Raw genomic sequence first — 18,137 nt, 5'->3', positions numbered from 1 at the left:
TTGCAGGGAAGGAACAGCGCTACATCGTTGCTCCTCTGTGTTCATCCCTACAGAAAAGAATAAGCCTGCAGGTAGAAATCAATGTAGAACTAAAGTGAGAGGAATGATATCAAAATGTAAATATCATACTTCAAATTCATAAAGAAGCAAGTCATTTTCATACCAAAAGGAACCAAACTTAGTAAGTTCTACTTTCCCTTAAAGGAGAAGGAAAGGTAACCAGTGTCGGCATCACAAATCTGGTCCTAACGGTAATAAAAATGAAAAATACAGGGGCTCTAATGGTAACAAAAAAAGCACAGATGGTAACCCTAAATACACTCACACAGGCCTGTGAAAGACACAGCCAAGGGCTCAAGCAGTGAATGATGGCTGCAATGCGACACTCATGCTGCCAATGTCAGCCTTATTGGGGTCATTTATGAGCACAAGTGCAGTAAATGAAGTGGAATCTCAAGTAGGGATGCACCAAATCCAAGGTTTTGTTCGGGATATGGCCAAGAGTTAGCCTTTTTCAGATGGATTCGGGGGAATCCATGTGCCTGGCCAAACCAAATCCTTGAAATAATTTTTATCCCATAAACATGGAAGTTTGAATTTTTTTGCTGTGCGTGTGGTTCTCGTTGACCCTTTTTTTTAACCTAATTTGATTCGGATTTGGTTTGGGGTTCAGACATTCTGAATCCTAAACCAAATCTGGATCAAATTAGATGATAAAAGGGTCAAGGAAAACCACACACACAGCAAAACATTATTATCATGAATTTGATCCCTATTTTAAGTGCAATAGCCATGTTTTCTCCCATAACACAGCATTTGTTTTTTCCAGAAATCCAGTGTCATTGAGCTCACCAGGAGAATTTGGCCAGTTGTTGCTAATGCTTCAAAATTAGCACAATTGCGCTGAAAGTTTTCTAAGTACAACCCCCCACCCTACCTTTGGTAAATTCTACTTTCCCTTTAAATCTGTGCATATCTTGCAGCTTTCACAGCAAATGGCAGATGCAGCAGTTATATGGAGACAGATGTTTAAAACAATAAACTTAGAAATTTGCTATAAAATCAGGTTACAGCCTGGAGCAGTACTCTCTGTGATCTCTGCTGTTGCTATTTTCCAGATTAATATATTACCAAAACCAAAACTGTCCTAGTACCAAAACTGTCCTACATACACAAAAAACATTATATATATATATACTGTATATCGCTCATATATCCCTAAGAAACCACTAAAAAGAGAAATTGAATGTCAACTGTAGAAGCACCCTGAGGAAGTATACATCAACTCATTTTTTTGATTTAGATCCCCTTTAAGCACAATCCAGATTTTTGTCTCTGACCCTGGATAAATAAATTATTTTTGGCAATATAAAATAAAAGCAAAAGCAGAAGGGGGTGCCTAACATTTTGGAACCCCCCAGTAATTAGACCATAACTTCTTGTTTAATGTGCAGCCAAATCCCATACATATTAAGTTCAATACCACCAGTATGTTATAGTTTTATATTCATATTTAAAACAAAATTTCCATCAGACGTAACAAACAGCTGTTCATTTAAGGAGACTGGCATGCTCTTCTTTTAAATGCATGTGATCTGCCACAGCTATTTCCTCTTTTTTTTTTTTCTTCCTCCCAGAGAAAACTGAGTGAAACCATGTGTCAAAACAACACCATCTTCCATGAACTAAACCAGAAAGTATGCAGCCGGGATAAAAGGGAACTTAATCTGTTCCATAAACTCTTTACTTTCTGCAGCTCTGAGAGAAGAACTAGATTCTTGGTCTGACTAAAAGAAAAAATAATTTCTATTGATTGAATGATCTAAAGATGTAAGGATTATGTGCCTCTATATGCAAGCGGTGTCTTCCCTAACCAGGCTTGGCCTGGTTAAAAAGCAATGAATAAAACAAGGTCATTTAGTGGCTAAACAGTATATATAGTGGTAAAGCTTTTAGATGTGTCTCTGATTTTTTAAATCCTGGTGTGATCATATTGTATTAGCAAATCTCCTGAAGAGTGCATCCCTAGGTTTCAAACTGTATGGGTCTTATAGGAAAAAGGTTACTAACCCCTGCTGTACAGTAAAACTGTAGGCTGCGATGTGGACACTCAGCTTTCAAAACTCCTGTAGAAACTAGCCAATCCCAAAATGTAAAGCTTTTATAGCCAAATGTAGTGCAAAAACTTAAAATAACAAGCAAATCCCTCTATATGTAATAGCATATGTAAAAAGCAACCATGTTCTTAAATAGGTCAGAAACCAATATACACATAAAATAATTCAATATAATATTATAGAGCGAGTGATCAAATGCATACTTAATGCATAGCATGTCATGCATGCAACAGTTTTTCACTCTTAAAGTATTTCTTAGCCAAATCCACCACAATATAACCCAGATTCTAGGAACTGGAAAACAAAATTTCCCAGGAGTTTTTTTATAAAGATAATTTCAGTACTTTCTAATAGATTAAAGTAAATTAAGCAGAAACTGTGACCCAACAGCCATGCCAGATACCCAACATCCTTTTTTAGCATGCACAGATGGTTACATGTTGTGGGGTTGGCATCCTCAGGGTAACAATCCTCACTCATGAAATAAGACATGTAGGGGCAGGAAGAGTTGTGTAAATTGATTTCATTATGCCACCCTATATATTTACTTAAACTAGAAAGCTGGTTAGCCTATAGTCCCTACAGGCATGTATATAGAGCCATCCACAAAATTTGAGCTGGTGCTCAAACAGGTTTGAGAAATAGACTATCATCGGCAAGAAGATTATCTGTTGTAATGATTTCTATGTGGTTATGTTACCCTTGTGCAGAAAAAGATTTTTCTTTTTATGGGGACCAGTGGTCACCAGATCACCATTAGGGCATACTTGCCACAACATCATCACCAAATGTTAAATGATATGGATAACCTTTTATTATCATCTACCTAATATCAAGCCACCCACAACCAGAAAAGTCATAATGTACAACAGAAATACAATGTATATTAACATTAATAAACTTTAACCCATTTCTTCAGTGATATCTGTGACTTGCCCTTATTTTCCCACCTAGGCAAAAGGTCGCACTAACAGTGGGCAAATGTTAATGACTAAGTGGCAAAACACAGATCCACTGAATGGCTTACAAACTGAGTTAGGATGACAGACAGATGGAGATAAAGTGATTAGGCGGAGGTTCACCGAGCTGTCATAAGGAATTAAATAGATTGACAATATAATGTCATTAAGGTCTTCTAAGCAACACATTCTTTAGCTACCTGGTAAGATTCAGAGATTCATAAAAACAACAGGCACAAAAGGTAGGGGATACAGATGACCGGCACAGGAACTTCCTGAAAGTATTATAAATAGTCTCTTAAAAGGGAAAGGCATACCAGTCACTGGCTTCAGAAATTACACAGAATTACTGTAGATTGTAAGCTCTTTTGGGCACGGCTCTCTTCACCTCCTGTATCGGTTATTGGTTGCTTTATATGTTACTCTGTATGTCCAATGTATGTAACCAACATATTGTACAGCGCTGCGGAATATGTTGGCGCTTTATAAATGAATGTTAATAATACTGTGTCTACTACAAATATTTATTTATGCTTTATAGATAAATATCTACTAAGTAAAGATAACATACATACAAGTATTTTGTGATACAATATTTATGTAACCAAGTAAATCTTGTGTTAATGTTAATAATATATATTTTCAATGTATGCTCAATATCAAAAGGACAGGTGGCATTTGATGAGTACAAAATGAACACTTCAAAAGAAGAGAAATCAAATAAAAAAAAATAAATAAATGAATAACTACATGCCTTGTACTGGGAGCGCTTATTACCAAGGCAGCCGTGGTTGGCAGGGAACACAGTACACAGTTGATACTGCAGATCCATGAATGGAACTGCCGGGCACAGTGAGAAGAACCATGCTAGTCGTGCTGTACATAAATAAACAGTACATGTTATGATCAGGCTCTGAATATTTCCACCATCCTTTAAACACAATAAAAATGAATTAAAAGAAACTATACCCTAAAAAATATGTGATGCCTCATGAAAAGTCACTGTTAAATTTCCACTAATTGTTTCCTAAATCTGTCTTTACATGCTGTTATAATAGAAATCTGGAAGAGAGGAAGAAAAGTTTAAATTCTAGTTATTTTTAATTATCTTACAGAAAGTGACACTCCAAGATAGTATGCTTATTTAACCTTTTTTCTTTATTTACTTTTAGGCACAGCTTTAGTTATCCCCTCCAGACCCCTTAAATCAACCTATCGGGGGGGATCCCTGTTTCATGTTCTTAGAGCTTACAGCTAAAGGTGTTCATACATGGTAAGATTTTTACCCTAGGGCAAATGGCATACGAAAAGTCTGAGCAAGGACAGAATCAGCGAGCCAATGTGATTCTCAATCAGACAGGAAAATCAAGCCCTTCCGATTGACATCTGTCCAATTTTTAGCCGGATGTTGGTCATTGAAGCCTGTCAGAGGGCCCCATACACAGGCAGATAAGATGCAGAATTGATCTGAAGGAGCTGAATTGGCAACTTAACTCTGCCCATGTATGGCCACCTTAAGAGCAAGGACAAGCAGAGTATAGGCGCCACTGCTCTCTGCTTGTGTAGGCAGGCAGAGAGAAGTGTATCTGCTCACCTCCGCAGGCCTGTGTATTTTCACTGATAGTACAGCTTCCACCTGAGAGCAGCTAGACATGGTGGAACAAAGATCAGCTCAAAAATTCTAAAAGGCATTTTCAGGCATTACCAATCTCTGGTCCGTGTAGCTGCTCTTAGGTGGAAGCTGTACTTGTCAGTGCAGATACAAACATAGCATAGCATACCTTAGGGGATCACAATGGCTGACAAACACAGCAGCTTAATAGAATAGAGGGGTTTGTTTAAACAGGGTTCATTATCTCCACTGAAACAAACTACCCTGTTTAGGCTAATGTCCCACTTAGAGACTGGTGAGTTGCTGAGTAACCATTGAAGGGATTTCACTACTCATCTGTACAGCTTCTTCAGTTCAACTGAAACATCTTCAATGACTACTCAACAAGTCCAGTTAATTTCAATTTACTTATACTAGATATTCCTTAAACTTACAAATTTATTTTATTATGCAGAAATAGTTTCTGGGTAGAGGAGCACATGAAGTGACTTGTGTATGGTTACAAAGTGTAGCATAAGGTGTCAAACCATAGCCTCTAGCAATTACAAAAATACAAGTATGGGATCCCTTAAATGGAAACTTGTTATCCAGAAATCTCCAAACAGAAGGCCATCTCCCAAATAAGTTAAGTTTAAGCAAATAATTCTTAGAGTATTCTCTCCTCTGCAACAATGTTGCATTAGGAGACCTTACTCTTACTACATTGTTTTAAAAGGCAAACCCTGAAATGATAAGGGGATAATAAAATACTGATTTTGGTCTGTGGATAAGCACAGGCAGGGTGCAGGCAAATGCAGCCAAATACCTGAGAGACTTGGCATTGCACTCAGGTGGATTCACTGCCTCGGAGTGCAGGCACAACAAAAAGATTTTTTAAGCATATGGGTGCAGGATGACAATATGCCCTGTGGGCCCTTGCCCTTAAGACAATGACATAGGGTGATTTATTACCCGCCACAGTAAAAATGCATTAATACTGATGACAAATCTCAGAAAAATGTCATTCTCTTTGCAAACCTCAGAAACACTGGAAGTAAAATTACACTACTTGCAGCGATTCAGCCTAATCATGGAAAAAAACAAAAGAAGGCTTTTCTCTGCAATTAAGACAAATCACAGCGAGTAATGTATTTTAACTGCAAATCAAATGTTTGCAAAGGGAATGGCATTTTCGGCAGATTTGTCACCCTCGGTAACACATTTTTACCAAAGGCAACTAATCTCCCCATGTGCCTTTGCCTTTACAACTAACATTAAAACTATTTTCTTTTGTTATGCCAAAAATCACTTTTTGGGTGGAGGACACCTTTAAAGGTCAATAAAACCCAGATCACTGTTTCATGTTAGACACCCCCAATGATTCAAATTGCTTAGTTGGCCAGTGCTTCTTTTAGGAAGAAAATGCACTGTCCCAGCAAAGGAGAAGTAAAATGGCAGAGCTGTGCAAATCTCTCAGACATCCCTAGCCCAGGCTTAGACTTGCAAATGTGCAGTGTAGTAAAATCTGAAGGGATACTTTGAAGGGTTGAGTAAGATGTTTGCACAGTATTATTCAGGCCAGTGTATTTTTTTTCCTTTAAAAAACAAAACAAAACAAAACAAAAAAAAACTTATTGTTTGGATCCAGTTACTGGCACCTCCAAGTGAATCAATGTTTCCAAGTCCTTTAATCTCCTGGTGTCTCTGCATACTTAAAACAGAGTCCCATGGGAAAAAAGGGAGCTTCCTTTCCCTAGTGAAAATCTAACGTTTCTGTCACACAATGGCATTTTTTAGGAAGTGTCCCACAGGGAGGACATAAAATATCAGATGCGTGATACCAGATGAGTGCAGTGCTTGTTTGATTGTCTGTATATACTGTATATTATATCCAGTTGAACACACACACACACATATATATATATATATATATAAGTCCATTGCTAGTATGTGGATAAATACATATATGTGAGAATATGTCCCTACGTCCCTAAACTTTTAAAAGAGAAGGAAAGGCTAATAAAGAGTTAATCTCAAGCTGCAGGCATACCTTCAGTTCTCTCAATAGTGCCCTTAAGTCTCCCCATATTTCTCCTGTTCAGATGATCAGAAACCTCATAGGAAAAAAAAAAGCTAAACTCTGTAAAGAAAGTTCCCATAATGCCTCGCTCCTGCACCAAGACCAAGACCGGTGTACATGCTCAGTTAGTAAGACTATGAGAATGCTTCCTGTTGAATGGCTCAGATCCACATTCCTAAGGCAGGAGGGCGTTCTTAGAATTCTTCAGGGAGGGGGGAACAGGAGAGAGGAGAGAGTTGCATGTCTCTGGCACAGGAAAACAAAGAGACAACAAATCCTGTTTCTTTTGATAGAGGACTGTAGCATTACTATAAGTGCTTATGGCTGTATTTACATAGACCTTTTTGATAAAGCTTACTTAAGGTGCCCATACACCTTCAGATCCGCTCGCTTGGGTGGGGCGATATCGGGAGAATCCAGGCTAATTTGATCACTTGGCCCTGGGGCCAAACGATCAAATTATTATGGCGGGTATAGGCATCAACGAGCCGATGCGGTCCGCGATCCAACTAGATTTTTTAACTTGCCCGATCGAGATCTGGACGATTTCAGACCAGATATCAGTCGGGCAGGCCCGACGGTAGTGTCCATACACGGGCCAATTAGCTGCCGAATCAGTCTAAGGGACCTTTAGTTTTTACCTTTCCTTCTCCTTGAACTGCTTTCTGATCTGCCTGCACCCAGAGCCACTATGTTAGCCTGGGCGAAGGCACAAGGAGCAGAATTCAGCACTAAAATGCATTCTCAAGTTTTTCCACACTGAAATCTTCTCTGTGTGCCTGCACCTGGGCATATGCAGTGGCTCTGAGTGCAGGCACATCAAATTGCTGTTAGGATCATAGGGGCTGATTCTCAGCATGTGTTTATCTACAGGCGAGAATCTTCCTGGTGAGGCATCAGCCTTAGGTAGGAATTGGATACTGCTGTTGATTTCAACTGCTGGAACAGTCCAAAAGTATGCTGTTGTAATTTACACGACAGTCAGATGATGAATTAGACCTTGCACAGAAAACACACAGAATTACAGTCCAATCAGTTTCCCAAAGGTTTGTAAACATCCATGAATAAAAAGTTTCAAATGCAACTAAAACAGCTAAAGGATCTATATCAATTTCTGTGAGCAGTGCTGACTCAGTAATTAAAAGGGGAACAAGGAATTGTTTCATATTTTTATTTAAGAAATCAACCAAAAAGTATTAACATTTACTCCCAAGCCACTCCCCCACAGCTTTGTTCCTCTCTTTACATATACTGCTAGTTGGCTTTTCTCATAGAGCACAGTTTTTGGTGAGGTAAAGGGGAGAACGGCCATACAAATGCCTGACCACCTTGTTAAATTTTCTCAGGCCAATAGCCGAAATGATCAGGAAAGCAGGAAGTGAATAGAAGTTGCAGATTTTTTTCACTTCCTCCTCAGCTGATGCACCCACTGACATGGTACACAGGACAGATCATCTGATCTGACAGAATCTCAGGATGGCCCTCTAAACCCCACCTCCAACCTAATACTAAAATTAGTGAATTAGAGTACGGAAGGCTCCACAGGGCTTATTCCTAGTGTGTGGATAAATGCAGGTCGAGAATCAGCCCCTATGCTGGCATCATCCTTTTCCCCTGTCTGTACCCAGGACCATTATGTCAGCCTGGGCACTGGCATACAGGGTGGATTCTGGCATGAAAATGCATAAATGCACATTCTGGTGCCAAACGCCACTTGGTGTGCCTGCACACAGGCCAACGCAATAGCTCCGGGTGCAAGCACAGAGAACGTCTGATTTTTGGCCTGGGCTTATCTGCAAGCAGAAAATAAGCCCTGTGTGGCATTAGCCTAAGCAGGACACTTACTCCAAACTGCAAAACAGACAGTTCTCCCTGCTCAGCAAGAATCTGACGCAGCCCCAGCAACACAAAGCAATGAGCGGAGCAGCTGCTGTTGAGGTGGCTGTGAGATTAAAGCTGGCCATACACGGGCCGATGATATGGTACGAAACCTCGGTGCGTGTATGGCGGCATGGCGACCAATGGTCACATGAAAGATCGAAAATCGCTACGTGTATGGTCAGCTTAAAGAGATACTGACACCAGAAATGAAACCATTTTTACATCTGTCATAACATTGTCTTTGCATGCTATTTATAATTTTGCCATAAAAGTATTTGTCCAAGCTTTTACATTCCCTATCTGATCCCCCATGTTCCTCTATGAGGGGCCGGCCATATTTGTTCAGCAGGAGTCCGTTAGCATTAGAAGCTATAACTGACAGGCTGAGAAGGGACAGTCAGGTTTTGGGATTTCAAGTAACAATTACTTACAAAAGCAGCTCTATCAGTAAAAAATGATCAACACGACCTATAGGCAACTTTTTATGTAAATTCATATTTTAAAAAGTTGTTTTTTCGTGTCAGCATCACTATAAGATTTTCTCCTTTGAAATGGCAGGGTAGCCATTAGGTTACAGGGAATACCCAAAGAGATGTGAAAGTGCAGTTTGGGGGTCTCAAGGTTGGGGCATAATAGGGTGTGTTTTTTCCCCATTGAGGCCCTAATCCACTTGTTAACATATCCACACTTCCCAGGGGCACCAAAGTAACCAAATGTGATATTAATTGGGGCTCATGGCAAGTCCTGCTAAACATTTGAATGACATTTATATCAAAATTAGAAAAATAGGCCAATAATGATGGACTGCTGTCCAACTATATCCTTTATGGCCGGACAGTGGTGCAGCTGTGACAAGCCAAGCACACTAGAGCTAGACACAATTTTGGGGTTTGTGTAATAGGGGTTCATTGGGGCCTTTGCTCTGATACAGCTTTGTATTATCACTATCGATACTTGTGCCGAGACATAAGCATGCATGTCACTGTGCCCTGTTGCCATGGAGACGGTCCCTGCCAATAGGGAGCGGCCCCTCTTACCTAGAGAAGAATTCGGCAATTCCAACCTTCCACGGTCTGTCCCCATCCTGCTCCGCAGTTCCCGGGCTCTCCGCTGGGAGACTCAGCCCATCAGCCAGATGATCGGGGGCACTCTGCCGCCGGCTCCCCTCGAACGTGTTGCGACAGCTCTGGCGACTCACGTCCAGGAAGCGGAAGCGATCAGCCTCCTCTGACACAAAGTAACCGGCTACCGTACGGGCGCTCACAGGGGATGAGCTGGAGCTCGATATGGGGGAGCTGCCGGGCGGAGTCCCCGGGGAAGGGACAGCCTCACTCAGGCTGCAGCACTGGCGGTGACAGGCGCATCCCTGCGGTCGGGTGCTGTCGGCCACTAATAATCCCCCATTGGGCTGCTTAATATCCTCCTTATGGGTAGAGAGGGAATGCATATCCCCTGCACTGGGCATATCCCCTTCCCCTGCCCCTCCCTGGGGTAGGTAGTTCAGGTCCCCATTGGTCATTTTAATGGCCGGCCTGCTGATATAGAGCTGTAGAATGTCCGTCTGTCTGTCCCCCGCTTCTCCTTCTCCCTCTTCCTCGTCTGCAGCGTCTGTCAGTCCGTGCCGCTCCTCTCCGCAGCGATACACTGCACCTTGTCCGGCATCCTCCGGCCCAACCATTTGCCGCCCCGCCCGCCCTCAGCGGCCTACAGGAGGCGAGGCCCCCCTGGGAGCGGTGCAGGGGCCGCCACCGAGTCTGGGTATATCGCTCCGTGGCTGATTGTGGCTGCCTATACACTGTCCATTTTAGGACATCTGTCTAAAATCTAAAGTGCTGCTCTCTTCCCCTCTAAAATCTCCGTATTGCTAACAAATCCGAATAGCTCCTCCCCCGCCGCTGGTAACAGTTCTGCGATCTCCTCTTACTTTGTGCTGACAGGTCCGCCTGCCCCATTCATCCCCCTCCCTACTGCCTGCCTGCGATGTTAGCTATCTTCTCCTCATCTTGCCTCCGGTATGACGTTGAAAAGGGGAGGTCTGTGGGATGAGCGAATTGGGCGGATGGAGGAGCAATTATTTTGTTGCCCGTAAGAATTATGGCGGCCTGACATCGTTTGGAGGCGGGGCCAGGGATGACGCGCTACTAGGGTGGGTCAAAGCATGACATCACAGAAATGAGGATGAATGGGGAAGCCGGGACCTGTCAGGAAAAAGTAAGAGGAGAGATAGAATAGCTGCGATAGGAGGAATGGGGTAGGTAGGACCTGGCAGCACAAAGTAAGAGGAGATCACAGAATTGTTACCAGCAGTGGGGAAGGCGCTATAACAATTTCTTAGTAATTCAGAGATGTTGAAGGAGGAAGAGGATAGGATACACTTTAATTTGGTGCGTAAGTGTCATAAAATGGACACTGTATGCCTACAGCTTTATTAAAGCCGGCCATACATCTCACTGTGTATACATATGCTTAGGTGCTAGAACCCACTACTAGTGCCTGTATATTATGTGTATATATAATATGCTTAGGTGCCAGTACCCACTACTAGTTCCTGTATATTATGTGTATATATAATATGCTTAGGTTCCAGCACCCACTACTAGTTCCTGTATATTATGTGTATATATAATATGCTTAGGTGCCAGTACCCACTACTAGTTCCTGTATATTATGTGTATATATAATATGCTTAGGTTCCAGCACCCACTACTAGTTCCTGTATATTATGTGTATATATAATATGCTTAGGTGCCAGTACCCACTACTAGTTCCTGTATATTATGTGTATATATAATATGCTTAGGTGCCAGTACCCACTACTAGTTCCTGTATATTATGTGTATATATAATATGCTTAGGTGCCAGTACCCACTACTAGTTCCTGTATATTATGTGTATATATAATATGCTTAGGTGCCAGTACCCACTACTAGTTCCTGTATATTATGTGTATATATAATATGCTTAGGTGCCAGTACCCACTACTAGTTCCTGTATATTATGTGTATATATAATATGCTTAGGTTCCAGCACCCACTACTATTTCCTGTATATTATGTGTATATATAATATGCTTAGGTTCCAGCACCCACTACTATTTCCTGTATATTATGTGTATATATAATATGCTTAGGTTCCAGCACTGCATCTTACTGTATAGAATATACTTATGTGCCAGTACCCACAACTTGTCCCTATATATAATGCATATGGAGAGCCAGTACCCTCTGCTTTCTCACTGTATATAATGTCCATGGGGTGCCAAGAACTCACTGCCTGTCACTGATAGAGAGTGTGTGTCAGCAGCTGGAACTCATATTATATAATGTGCTTATATATAGTGTGTGACTACTCACTGCCTATCACTGCATACCTCTCAACATTTGAAAAATGAAAAGAGGGACAAAAAGATTTGGCGTGCGCACCACAGCAAAATTTTTTGACCACGCCCACTTTTATGGCCACGCCCCAATTACCACACCCCATTTTTTAAAAAAATACTCCTTTTATATAGATGAAATGGCGGGATCAGACGCAAATGTGCTATACCCTCATACTGTACTACCTAAGGAAAACAATATAGCAACTCCTACATATAAAATACAAATATAGAGAGAAGGCAGTCAGTTATAAGTGAGTTATAACTATGTACCAGTTTTGCCCCCCCCATACACAGGTGCCCCCCACACACATTAGCCCCCCATACACAGGTGCCCCCCATACAGAGTAGCCCCCCCATACACAGGTGCCCCCCATACAGAGTAGCCCCCCCATACACAGGTGCCCCCCATACAGAGTAGCCCCCCCCATACACAGGTGCCCCCCATACAGAGTAGCCCCCCCATACACAGGTGCCCCCGATACAGAGTAGCCACCCCATACACAGGTGCCCCCCATACAGAGTAGCCCCCCCATACAGTGCCCCCCATACAGTGCCTCCATACATGCTGCTGGCTGCTGCTGAAGCTTCTTCAGCGTCTCCTCTATATGCGGCTCCTTGTTCGGCGGAGCCAGGCCCTTTTATAAGGTTGCGCCCGTGCGTGTGACGTCAATACGCATGGGCGCAACCTTATAAAAGGGCCTGGCTCCGCCGAACAAGGAGCCGCATATAGAGGAGACGCTGAAGAAGAGGAGTAACGCCTGACTACAGTCACTGCATCCCGCTGTCAGGGATAGTTCCATGAATGTCCCGCATTACGGAAATGCGGGACATTCATGGAACTATCCGGGACAGCGGGACGCGCTACCAAAACCGGGACTGTCCCGCGGAAAGCGGGACAGTTGGGCGGTATGTCACTGTACTTTACTGGGGTGCCAGTACCCACTAACTTTCACTAAATAATGTTGGATATACAATTCAATTGCCTAGTGTTCAAATTTATATGGGCTTTGCATTAAATGGATAAAAGGCTAAATTGTTTTTGAGCCACTGTGCCATACATTGCAAACTGTATCTGCAAAAATATGCTAATTTCTACATTAAGGGGCCCATTCATTAAAGCACGATTGACCACAATGAGAAAAATTCTTATTTTTTCTAATTGTTAGAACTTTTTGTATTGACCACGATAACTTTTTTGTGGTTTTCGTTAAATTCCACAAAAAAGTCATATTTTTCACAAAGACTACGACCAATTTGGAATTCATTCAAGCTTCGGTATCGTGACTTTCTTTTGGCCAGGTTGGAGCAGCAGAGTGCCATTGAGTCCTATGGGAGACTTTCCTTGGGCCAGGTTGGAGCTGCAGAGTGCCATTGAGCCCTATGGGAGACTTTCCTTGGGCCAGGTTGGAGCTGCAGAGTGCCATTGAGTCCTATGGGAGACTTTCCTTGGGCCAGGTTGGAGCTGCAGAGTGCCATTGAGCCTTATGGGAGGCTTTCCTTGGGCCAGGTTGGAGCTGCAGAGTGCCATTGAGCCCTATGGGAGACTTTCCTTGGGCCAGGTTGGAGCTGCAGAGTGCCATTGAGCCCTATGGGAGGCTTTCCTTGGGCCAGGTTGGAGCTGCAGAGTGCCATTGAGCCCTATGGGAGACTTTTCTTGGGCCAGGTTGGAGCTGCAGAGTGCCATTGAGCCCTATGGGAGACTTTCCTTGGGCCAGGTTTGAGCTGCAGAGTGCCATTGAACCCTATGGGAGACTTTCCTTGGGCCAGGTTGGAGCTGCAGAGTGCCATTGAGCCCTATGAGAGACTTTCCTTGGGCCAGGTTGGAGCTGCAGAGTGCCATTGAGCCCTATGGGAGGCTTTCCTTGGGCCAGGTTGGAGCTGCAGAGTGCCATTGAGCCCTATGAGAGACTTTCCTTGGGCCAGGTTGGAGCTGCAGAGTGCCATTGAGCCCTATGGGAGACTTTCCTTGGGCCGGGTTGGAGCTGCAGAGCGCCATTGAGCCCTATGGGAGACTTTCCTTGGGCCGGGTTGGAGCTGCAGAGTGCCATTGAGCCCTATGGGAGACTTTCCTTGGGCCGGGTTGGAGCTGCAGAGTGCCATTGAGCCCTATGGGAGACTTTCCTTGGGCCAGGTTGGAGTTGCAGAGTGCCATTGAGCCCTATGGGAGACTTTCCTTGGGCCAGGTTGGAGCAGCATGGTGCCATCGAGTCCTATGGAAGCTTCCAAAATCATGTATTGAAGTTTCAAAGCCAGAAAGGTTTTTGCGCCTTCTCCGATCATTCAGATATGAAAATTGTGTGACTTTCTGATCGCAACCATGATATTTTTGTACGACCAAGATAAGAATTTTCAAGCCTTTATCGCACATCAGAAATTATCGTGGTTACTCCGAATTTTTTCCAATCGTGCTTTTAATTGGTGAAAATCCATGCTTTAATGAATGGGCCCCTAATTGTACAAAAAGCTAATCTTTAAAGTGAGTAGCCAAAATTTAGCAAATGTGATTAAAGAAAGTGTAGGCGTGCAGATGTGTAATGATATTATTATTATTAACATTTATTTATAAAGCGCCAACATATTCCGCAGCGCTGTACAATAAGTTGGTTTCATACATTGGACATACAGAGTAACATATAAAGCAATTAATCACCGATACAAGAGGTGAAGAGAACCCTGCCCAAAAGAGCTTACAATCTACAAGGAGAAAGGGTTAAGACACAAGGTGTGGGCCATCATCTGCAATTTCCTCTATATCACAGGGAGGGGAGTATCAATAATTAGTGAGTTAGGAAGTCTGCAAATTCTTAACATTTTAAAAAATTGTAAGAACTCATCACTGACTTGAAAAACTCTGACCCTGTTACACACTGCCCAAAATAGATGGCTCTAGTATTATTAGATGGAACAGTACCAAAATATATATATTCAATCTATACTTACAACTTACAGTCAATGAACTGTAAGTTGTAGTTCAGGAATAGCTGCAAGATTATGGGTTGGAATTCCATGTAAATTGCACCTACCATGCAAAAACTAAATGGGCTAATAGAGCCTGCACTTCAGTTGTGGCAAACTATAATATACTGTCAAGAATACCCCCCTTGTGAGTGCTATACCACCCACACTAACAGGGAGCTCCTCAGCGGCCATATTGAAGCACACCCATACTTATAATGATTGTGTACCCCAGTTCACTCAATATGCACAAGTGAGTGATGTAAGATTGGGGGCCACTTCCTACTGGTGCGAGTTTCATAATGCTCATGATGGTGGGTTTCTTGACAAAATACTATTATTTCCCCCAACCAGAGTGCAGGCTCTGTTAGCCAGCAACTCCGATGAGGTATATTTTTGCATGATAGGTGCCATTTAAAGGGACAGTAACACCATAATCTTTTACTACTTAATCCACCTCTAAACTGCTGTATTAATAGATATATCTTACTGCTTCATTCAAAATTATACTCTCCCTGCTGAATTTTCTAAAATGGGTTGATCAGCAGACAGTCTGCATTTCTATGTGTGCTCTCTACTGTATGTGTGCATTCATAATGGCGGAGCTTTGGCAGTTAAGCTCTTTAGCAGTGTGGACAGTTTAAGTTTATGTTCACAATCAGTCACAACATTCCTATATTTTGCACCCTTACATTTTGTGTGCAGTGCTTCCTGCATTTATCAGAACTGTATTCATGATGGGTAGGACAGTGGAGATTAGGGTTGCCACCTCACCCCTTTAATAACAGCCACATGTTGAATCCACATTCTACATGGCTAATAAGCATATAACTCAGATGCATTCTGCAGGATGTGGATTTAATATGTAGCCAGAATTAAATGGGTGAGGTGGCAACCCTAGTGGAGGTACGTAGGCATCCCCCACCTTCATACCTGTGCATGAGAGGGATATCCTTAAGAAATAGGGTGCAAAGACCGGGCAGGCAGTTTTGAACCAGACAGCTGGTGTTAAAACCTGACTGGTTCAAAACCAGAGAGATGTCAAACCCTATGTGTAAACGACTTGGAAGATTTGCCATCCAAAGCAACATGCCCATACACATTAAGATTTGCTCGCTTTGCGAGATGCGGTCCCCGATCCGACTAGATTTTCAAATCTGCCCGATCGAGATCTGCCCGATTTCAGGCCAGATATCGGTCGGGCAGGTCGTCGATAGTCCCCATACACGGGCCGATTAGCTGCCGAATCGGTCTAAGGGACCGATATCGGCAGCTAGAGTCAGCCCGTGTATGGGGACCTTTAGGTGCCATGTATTCTTGCATCCTATTGGCTGATCATTTTGGAGATAATTTTATTAGACTTCTGTTAGCAATAGCACAGTAGACAGCATCTCAAAAAGGTGAAATGATGGGTTAAAGACACTTTACTATATAAACTTTACTTTATACACATTTATAGATACCGAAGATGAAGTCAAACACATTCTCAAATTATGGGCACTGGTTTCTCTCATGAAGCAAAGACTAGACTGAAAACATGCTGTATAACGTCTGGCTTTTTGCTTTTACACACAACCTTCTAAAGGAGTATGATCACAAAGAGGGAACAATATCCCTTTAGCAATGTAAAGCTCACAATTATTGAATACTTTGAGTTAATATATTGCACAATTCAGCTCTCAGAATATTTCCATGATTTTTAAAAAACATTTATAGAGAATACTGCATGGTAGTGACTTCTACATTGTAGGTTGCCTTTGTTACATATTTACATAGCTATTTATAAAGCTGCATACAAAGGCTGTGTTACAAATGGCATTTTCACTTCACTAATATTACAGTACAAGTTTTGAAAACCATTATCCAGAAAGGTCTGAATTATGGGAAGGCCATCTCCCATAGACTCCATTTTAATGAAATAGTTCATAGATATAATTAATCCTAGTTGGAGGCAATAAAATCCTATTGGGTTTTGATTTTTAGTATCAGAAAAATTTCCGATTTATATCAGTTTTTGGGATGTATTTGTAAAAGCAGCACATCTACCAGGATTAATATAAATCACTGGTGTTTAAAGATATGTATCATATACATATTGTGAAGTTGCTATGTGACTATGCAATGCATATGTTTACTTTACCATTACGCTTGAAGAACAAAGTAAGACTGTTTGAGCTGAAAATGGGTCAGCAGGGATATTCATGAGTTTTTACAGAAAATGTGGAATGCGGAAAATGTGAAATCATAAGGCTAAAGTACAGATGGTACCAAGGGATTCTATCATTTTTAAAAATGCTGTTTACAGAATTTTCCTAAGTACAACTAATTTAATAAATAAAGCTTTGTTCAGGGCATAAAATGTGGAACTCAAGTTGAGCTTGCCAAATGAGTGGATCTTGCATACCTTTATTCATAACCATTTCTTTTGGATTGATCCAATAAACTCCCCACCTCAACAGGATTTTTAAACCTGCTGGATATAGATCTGTCTAAATTACAGGCAGAAATCAGTCGGGTTGGCCATCTCAGGGCCCAAATCACTGGCTGATAAGCTGCTTAAGGGTACGCCCAGGGGTATAGATTTCCTTTAAGTTAATTTTAGTCACTTATATATAATCCTAGAAAGGAATCCGCACTTCTCAGGTCTTCCTGATTCCTTTCTGGCATTATCTATGCATCATTTTAAACCTTTATTATTTATATATATAAAATTCCAACATCCCTGATAGCTTCAGACACACAACATACAGCCCCACAGAACATACACTACTATAGATTAGAGAGGCTTCCAGGTCCTTCTAGATCTAGAGACCCAAAGGGATATCATGCACTCCTGAGAGAGCCATAACATCATTCTGTGAATGACATCAGCTTCTTCCAGTAGTCAGACACTTGGATGCAATGAAATCATAGAAAATATAAAAAAATGGTACCTATATACAGTTGTATAAAGGTAATGCACAAAGCAAAAGCACATTTTTTTACCATAGATCTAAATTACCCATAACAGTCATACTTTTAATACTGTATATATACACAGTATACAGGTATGGGACCTGTTATCCAGAATGCTTGGGACCTGGGGTTTTCTGGTTAAGGGATCTTTCTGTAATTTGGATCTCCATAACTTAATTCTGCTAAAACTCTTTTAAATATTGAATAAACCCAATAGGCT

At 41.8% G+C, this 18,137-nt stretch overlaps 1 protein-coding gene across 2 annotated transcripts in view; it reads right to left on the bottom strand.

The window, feature by feature from the left end:
- The window catches only part of tbc1d12 (TBC1 domain family member 12), a 45,740-nt gene extending 35,024 nt beyond the window's left edge, over positions 1 to 10,716 (bottom strand). The window contains exon 1 of one of the 2 annotated variants that reach the window (XM_031905193.1): positions 9,666 to 10,716. In XM_031905193.1, coding sequence (XP_031761053.1) covers positions 9,666 to 10,306 — 641 coding nt within the window. In that variant the 5' untranslated portion in view covers positions 10,307 to 10,716. 2 annotated transcript variants of the gene reach the window in all.
- Between the last annotated feature and the right edge of the window lie 7,421 nt (positions 10,717 to 18,137).

This window comes from Xenopus tropicalis, chromosome 7, assembly GCF_000004195.4.
Source record: "Xenopus tropicalis strain Nigerian chromosome 7, UCB_Xtro_10.0, whole genome shotgun sequence".
Taxonomy (NCBI): domain Eukaryota; kingdom Metazoa; phylum Chordata; class Amphibia; order Anura; family Pipidae; genus Xenopus; species Xenopus tropicalis.
Note: the sequence above shows the minus strand (reverse complement) of the source record. Positions and strands in the feature narration are given on the sequence as shown.